This window comes from Vicia villosa, linkage group LG2, assembly GCF_029867415.1.
Source record: "Vicia villosa cultivar HV-30 ecotype Madison, WI linkage group LG2, Vvil1.0, whole genome shotgun sequence".
NCBI lineage: Eukaryota > Viridiplantae > Streptophyta > Magnoliopsida > Fabales > Fabaceae > Vicia > Vicia villosa.
Genome location: NC_081181.1, coordinates 18,142,295 through 18,150,691, shown reverse-complemented (window position 1 = coordinate 18,150,691; position 8,397 = coordinate 18,142,295). Strand labels below are relative to the sequence as shown.

Below are 8,397 nucleotides of genomic sequence, written 5' to 3'. Positions count from 1 at the left end.
GTGCTCCAAGCTTATTTCGTTCAAACGGAGGTAAGTGAACAAAACACACACATCCAAAAGTATGTAAATCACTATAATCAGGCTGAATTTTAAAAACATGAAAGAATGGAGTATCAAAATCAATAACCGTAGAAGGAAGACGATTGATAAAGAATACGGCTGTGGAAAGAGCCTCTACCCAAAATCGGGATGGCACAGAAGCTTGAAGAATTAAGGTGCGTGTTACATCAAGTAAATGACGATTCTTTCGCTCTGCCATCCCGTTTTGTTGGGGGGTGTAGTGGTGAAATTGGTGAGACTAGAGTCATGGGAAGACTTAGCTCATTTTAAACAGAGTCGCCACCGCGCTTTATTGTTTCCAAAAAGGAATGAGTGAAAGAGAGAATAAAACCCACAGAAGTTTTTAAAATCAAAACTAATAAACTTATCAGAGTTCTGGCTACTGAGGACTTGTTATATAAGGGGGAGGTTTTAAGCACCCCTCATATCCATGGTACTCCATGGGAACCTCTTTGTTTTTAGGTTATTATCTTTTGTTTATAAATACCTTTTTTGTGAAAAACCTATGTGAAAAACTTGTTTGAAATATAGGGTGGGATGAGAAGAGAAAATTTTGAAAGTGAGCTCGATAAGATATCGCATCTTAGGCCTACATACCCCTTTAACAATAGGGAAGTCAGAGCTTCTGTAGTTCCTCTTAAAAGGAAATTAAAAAAAGGGGGCCAAAGTGGCCAAAATCTTTTTGGTTGTGAGCTTTAAAATGCTCACAAGTTTTTAAAAGAGGGTTAAACTTTAAAATACGTAACAAGTTTAAAAAGGGGATTAGGCTTTAAAATACCTAATAAGTTTAAAAGGTTCAGCTTTAAAATACTTAACAGTTTTAAAATATAAAGGGGCCGAGCTTTAAAATACAAGGTCAATAGGTTAGGAGAAGTTTCACCGGGAATAATTCTTCTCTTAACACCAAGGTTTCAAAACAAAAGACCTAGCTTTAACAATACAAAGGTCAATGGACTAAAAATAGTTTCACCGGGAATAATTCTATTCTTAGTACCAAGGTTTAAAAAATAAAGGGTTTGGTTAAGATTTAACAATACAAAACCATAAACAAGTGAAAAGCTTTAAAATACTTAACACAAAAGTAAAAGACATTGGAAAAGAGTTTGAGTACCTTTGACAATTTAGTCAATATCATTCTCATCCTTTTGGACAAAACAACAAACTTAAGCAGTTAACAATAAATACCTCAAGTGTGTGTGTGTGTGTGTGATATCATGTGGCACAAGAAAAAACAAGTGAGTTTGATAATCAATAAGTAAGAGAGATGGATGCATCTAAACCCTTGGATTCAAACTCATGTATGAGTAATGAATGATTTATATGATAAATAAATAAATATGGGGTTGGATAAACAATACAAATAAGAGATGATAATTAAATAAAAATTAAGTGCAAAGCATGGATTAAAAGAAATCAACAAATATGTACAAATAAACATGGACAAGAAAAGCTCAACATGTTGCAAATTTTTTGGTTAGGGTTTTAAACCTAAGGTTTTTTTGGAATTAGGGTTTAATCATAAACTCTTAAACCTAATTGATTTTAATTGTTAAATACCAAATTCTATAAGAGAATTGGTCTAAGGGTACATGAAGAAGTCAAAGACATTCTATTCTAACCCTAACCAAATATGTACAATAATACACAAAGTTCATTTGAAGAAATAATCAAAACAAAATAATTTTTAATTGAATTTTAAGCATAAAAGACATGTTTTTTGATTAATTTTTAAATGATGATAAAATAAATATTTTTTGGGATTTTTTAACATGGTATTAAAATACATGAATAAAATAAATCACACAAAAAAGAAGGGATTAAAAATATTAATTTTACTATTTTTAGTAATTTTCTGAAGTTTAATAAAAACTTAACAAAACAAGTGATAAAAAAGAAGGATTTTGGTCCTAGAAGGGTTTGAACCCAGGCTCTTCCTCAGTGATGTCGGGCGTATCCTTTTGATGATAAGTAAGGAAGTTGGTGTATGTGGGATTCTTGGTTTCCCCGACGTCGAACTTTACAGGCACCAGTTCGACATCCAGGTGGTTGAAGACGATGCCAGACGGTCTTAACCCTGTGATAGCTGCAACATCCAAAAGTGTCGGGGTGATCATGCCGCAGCCAGTATGGAAAGTGTTTGTCGAACCCTTCCAAAAGTATAGGGCAGTTGTAAGCATATTGTGGGAGTAAGGGAAGCCAATGCGAGACAGACATAACAAGGTATAAATACCTAATTCCTTCCACAACTCCCCTTTAGTGGGTTCCAAACGTGCCACCCAAGCACTGAACTTTGGACAATCCAAAGGAGGCGCCGTCCTGAAGTTCCTGTCAAAGTGATGCAGGGAAAGGGGGTTCATGAAGGAAATGAACAGTTTGGTTTCTTGACTGGTGGGGAAGAAAGCACCCTCATCGGTGGTGTAAATCTCAGAGGGGGAATCAGTAGGTAAAGGACCTAAGAAAGAAACATGTTTACCTTCGAGTCTGAAAGGGATTAGTACCTGAGATTGCCATATTTTTGCCTTCTCGTCTAAGAAGGGTGGTTCTGGAACATATGGCTTGCCATCAACGTAATGAAGCTCATAGGTATTGGCTGGAGCGGTTTGTGGTTGATCGCTTGCCACTGATGTTGGAAGAAGAAAAACTGGTTGAAGAAGAAAACTGTAGAATTTGAAGGTTTCTGAGTTTTAAGAGAGAAAACAAGTTAGCAAGAAACGGGAAAAGAAAAATGGGGAACGAAGAGGCTATTTATAGCCATTACGTTTTTAAAGGAAGAAGTGGAAAAGTTTGTCTTAATTGTGTCAAAAGGTCTGGGACACGTGTGGTGGAGTTATGGCAATAACGTGAAGTCACTTCAGCCGTTAAAGAATGCCATCATGATGCATTTAATGGACCCACGTCTCGAAGCAGAAAGCGTGATACGGAGTCATGATTTCCTGACGTCACAGAAAAGACGGAACAGTAACTCTACTTTATAGGGTAGTGGAAATGATTGGTCGAAGTGAGGGTTCGTAGCTTCATAGATGCCATTGTCTCATAAGTCAACAAGTACCAATGTCGAAAATGGCATCTCTGGGGGGCATTTTGTTACCCTAAGAATTTCACAAGCAGGAAATGGCGTATATGCCCAGCTGGTGACCTTAGAAGTTAAGGGAGGAGGCTTACAAATAAAGCCGCTTCAAGAAATTGAGGCGCACGTGGGAAAATGTACGGAAGAAATTCGAAGACAAGGCATGTCGAAGAAGCATGCAAGTCGAACCAACTAAAATAATCATTAGATGAACTAGTCGAAAGTGTTTCTGTCGGCCACAGAGGCTCCTTATACTTAGTAAAAATCTCTATATTTATGTTCTTGACAAATGCCAGCGTTGAAACCAAGAGCGGTTGATCTTTGAAGAAACGAAGGCGGGAAGTTTCAAATTTAAAAGACTGAAGGCAATTACTCCAAGAAATCGTGCCTTATGGGCGCCAAATACATGGATAAATCTCATGAAGCAGTTGTCATTTAGTTTTAATTTCAGCCATAGATCACTCCAAGAGGTTATCTTTGTATATTACTATAAATAAGTCATTTTATGTAGAATTTGGTGTGTTCGCTGGTATACTCAAAGTGCTTGCTAAAACTCTGCCCAATTTCCGATCTCAGGAACAAAGAGTTGCTAAGTATTTGATGTACGTGAATCACCACCTTTATTTCAATGCAAAATCTTTACATTTCAGTTATTTACTTTGAAGCTTTTACTTGTATTTCATTTATCATTCAACAATCATTTTACGTTTTCGTGTACGCTGATACTTTGTTGGTTTCAAGCCTTAAAGTTACAAAAGAGTCAGTCCATCTTTACTTCGCATAAGTCAAGTACGAGTTCATAATTTCTTGTCGGTCACGAGTCACCATAACAGGTTAAGATGACTCACCACCAGTTAATAGATTAGCTTTCTCCATTTTTGAACAGGATTCCAAAATCATATCTTCCTCGCTCTCTATACTAGAAAACCTAATACCCTGATGAAACCTACTAATAATGTCAAAGGTGAGCATAGGGACGCAATGTCCTGAACACGAACACATTTAATTTTCTTCCTAGCCATTAGCTTCTAGTGAAAGGAAGGAGAAGGAAGAAAGATAACAATGCTTATGCCCTAGGATGAAGAATGAATCTCACAACCTTTTCCTCTCTAAAACTTCCTTGAGCTTATATAATCTCCCAAGGGAGTAGAAAAGCAAAAAATCCAAAAGCGAAGAAAGGGGAAATATTTCCCTAAGAAAAAAGTTAGTTTCTTTTATAGCAGTCTAATAGTACAAGCAATATATCTTCCTAATGGAATAACCGCTGCGAGGAGTGGACAAGTTGCTACGCATGGAAGACATGTGTAAGAAAGGTATTCGATTTGGTTTTCTCAAGAAAGCCATAACGGGTTGCATTAAATGCTACTCACATTTCTCTCACACAAAGAACTCAATTCTTCGTAATTGGCCGTTGTTTGGATGTATCTAATGTCAATTAAGTGAGGCTTAACATCTCCCACTAACGCTTTGGCTACGTAGTAGGCATTTGGCAAGGAGGCGATAACTCACCCTTGCTGAAAGACTCACCTCAGGCTGAGGGACTCGTCTCCCATAAAAGGAGTTTCCTTTGGTTGAGGGACTCCCCACTGACCACAAAAGATCAATCCAAAGAGAGCCTAAAAAAACACTTCGCTCTTTTCAAGCCCGCGTGCTTGAGGGGTTGTGCAGTGATATATTTTGTGGAAATTCCCATATGAGGGCGACACATGCCATCCATTGGGTACCCACCCTATGAAGCGTCACCCTGGGCACGATCTTTGAGTGGAAATGGGTCTTGTCTTTAGAAAGGATATGTATAATATTGTTGGCCCCACTAATATCTGCATGAATGGAGTCATACCAATACTCCCTAGAAAATAGGTATTCAATAGCCTCCCTTAGTCAACGAGGAGTGGTTACCGCCTCTTAAGGTTTTCTAAACCATATGTCCAAAAACTTCTATAAATACCTTGCCTCTCTCGGGGTATATTTGATATCACAATTAACCAAATATAATGCTTAAACACAGAGCCGCTCACATCATGTGAGCTAGCCATCTTTTATCACTATAAACATCACCAAATAGGGTCTGTCACTAACATGAGCAAGCCCTAAACACCCTTAACTACAAAGGCCTCTGAGTATCCTCTATGCACATAGAGATACCATGCACACCTGTACTTTTTGACTAGTACATGAGGATTATGGTATATTTTCTATACATGTGATGAGAAATTTAACCACTCAAACCTATTATCTATCTATTTTTTGTTTTTAACACCTCTTTGGGATATATGTTATCATTGTAAAAAAGGTGGGAATGTGGATCTATGTGGTTGTAGGTACAAATGTCTGCAATCGTTATATGATCTTGTTGGCTTTGATTATGAGAACACCATGTGTCAAATAACATTATGTAAGGTCTTTATCTACCTGTTGGTGAAAATCTCTATTTATTTTGGAGCTTAAAAAGTTAACTTATCTTGTATGATTTGAATATTATCTTGTTAAGATCTCTTGCTTGGTTAGTGATATTAGCCAGTTATAATATATTTTTTATTGTAAGAAGGTTCGTGGGCATAACTTGTGAAAATATCACATCCCTAGTAGAACTCCCAAGAGGAAACTCTTGGAGACAAGAGTAGGCCAAGTGGGTAAGCCAAATCTATATAAATGTTTGGTACATGTTCTCTTTTCCTTTTATCATTGTATTTGCCGCCTCTTTATTTTCGTTAGTTGTATTTATCTCTCTTTATCTCTTCTTCGTTCTTACTTTCATCTATTCTGCTGCTTATTTTGTTTGTTTTATAAATTTAATTTAAACATTTTATAAACTAAATTATTTATAATTGGACATCAATTTTCAACAAACACAATTCACCTCCCTCTTGTGTTTGAAGTCACTTGATCAACAAATATAATGTTATTCATAAAAAAATAAAATTCCCAAAAAAACAGAGTCACTAAGAACAAATGGCATTCTTGCTTTCATGGATGAAAGTGAGAATGTAGTTGCACCTGCCTCTATCCACTGCTCCCATTTCTTCATTTGTTGGTGCTCCTGGTAAGAAGAAGAATAAAAGAAACTATGATTATGGATGAGGATGACTCATAGTCAAAACCGCAAATTCGTTCGAGCATACCGATTTACATTATTTTTGCGAATTGGTTCGTCTAAATTTACATAAAATTTGTCAAAAATAGAATACCAATGAACCAAATCTAAATTTCAAATTTAAATAGAAAATAATTATTTAATAAATTATGATTAAAAAATGTATTAACTATTGTTTTATTTTTAAACTAAAATGTTTCATCCTCTATAACTTTTCATTATTGAATTAAACTATAATTATTAAAATAGAAATGCAATCATTTTATGACTTTTCATTGTGTTGCAAGTTAAAATATGAATGTCTTTTTCATTCTCCAAAACTGAATCACGGTCTTTGTCCCATAGCTTTATTACTAAATTATTTTCTTTTACTAAACTACCAAACAGAGTGGCATTGTGAGTACAATCACTTTATGACTTTTAATTATGAGTTATGTTTTTTAATTTTATTTTAATGTAAGTATTCAAGATTAGATTTTATATACTCAGACAAACATGATTATCTAAAAAATCTCTCACGTAGTTATAAAGTTTAAAACTAAAATCTCTTAATATGAATAAAACACAAATAAAACATAGAATAAAGAAGATTTTTCCCATTCAAACTTTTTTTTACACAAACCTTCCATGATCAATTTCTCATACTCAACCTAATCAAATTCATTGTTTACTTCACACATATCCTTCTCATATTACTTCATTTTCTCCGACAATAAGGTATACAACTTACCCAACAAAATAAAAAACAAAAGGCTAATAATAAAATGCCAACACAAACTTATGTTTAAACCAAAACTCCTTTCTCTACTCTCTCCATCTTCTTGCCTCACCACAATTCCATTCATCGAAGGGTTTCGATTCAAATCAGAAGATGAACCCGAAACATGACTACCTTGTGACGAAGTTGAATTCGTAGATGATGATAGTGTGGAAGAGGTAATTGCGGGTAAAGAATCAGAAGATGGATTAGTGCATGAATTGGTTCCTTCTTGTACTTGTTTATGATTCGTGTTAGTAATTTTATCACCTTCTCCTATCTTGGTTAACCTTGATTTTCCCCAATTGTTCTTGTTCTTGTTTGCTTTAGTTCTATTAATAATTTTCTTGCCCTACAAGAATATAAAAATATTAGCGTTTTTAGATATTCTGCGTACGACAATAAATAGGATTATATTTGTCACGCTTTAACCGTGACAAATTATTAGTCCATTTTGCATGTTGAAAATAAAAAATAATAAAATGGAATATAAATGTGAAAGAAGAAGAGTACGAGTACCAATGATGAATGATTCAAGGCCGCAATTAAAGCCTGGCGAATCCGAAGAGATTTTTGCTTACCCATCTTTCTCCTTCTACTTGGAGATCCATCTCCGGAGCCACATTTAGCTGCGGTCAAAATGGAGGACAAAATGGTAGGCAAGACCCTACCTTGCTTCTCGGCCAAGGCAATGTAACTAAGAAGCGGGTCACTAGTTTTCTCTTTTCTACGCGGTGATTGGTCGACAACATTGTCCGATTTGAAACACTTGAACAAATGACGTTTGCTTTTGTTCTTATGAATTGGCTGTGTTTCTGTGGATTCCATGGCTTGATAGGTTTTGTGGTTGATGGAATTGTGTTTGATGATTGAAGAGAGAGGTGTTTGAGGATATGAGAAAATGAAGGAAAAGTGTTGTGAGGGATGTTTTAGATTTGTGTCCGTTATTGTTGCCGTTGTTAAATTATTAACGAACAAGTGGCATAAAATTCTAAAAATGAATATACATATCCCTTCAAATTAGGATTTAGATTAGGATTAGGATTAGGAGGTTTTTGTTTAAATATATCAATGAATCACTCCTAATTTTAGTCATATTTTTGTCACAACACAAAAAAGAAAATTTTTAAGTTACCTCTAGATTGCTTTAGAAACGGGGTCCATTGTAGAAAAATGATATTTAAATAATAACATAATATTAAATGATTGAATAATAGATAGTTTGGGGAAAAAATTAGGCTACTATAGTATCAACCGAAAGAAATATAATTTCGTCATACTTCTTTTCTATTGGTTTATTATTAATAATATGGTGGTGACTAGAATGAATTAGCAAGTGATTTAGTGTAGATCATAATGTTGATGCATAAGGTTGAAGATGAAGATAAAAATGAGAGAAGAGAGAAACAAAAAAGAGAA

The 8,397-nt window shown here is 35.0% G+C and overlaps 1 protein-coding gene across 1 annotated transcript; it reads right to left on the bottom strand.

Moving 5' to 3' along the window:
• Positions 1-6,790: 6,790 nt before the first annotated feature.
• On the bottom strand, positions 6,791-7,894 carry LOC131645971 (uncharacterized). The gene is made up of 2 exons (XM_058916156.1): positions 7,498-7,894; positions 6,791-7,330 (listed from the first exon to the last, which is right to left on the bottom strand). Exons 1-2 carry the CDS (start codon positions 7,804-7,806, stop codon positions 6,914-6,916), a joined length of 726 nt encoding a protein of 241 aa, XP_058772139.1. The 5' UTR covers positions 7,807-7,894; the 3' UTR covers positions 6,791-6,913.
• Between the last annotated feature and the right edge of the window lie 503 nt (positions 7,895-8,397).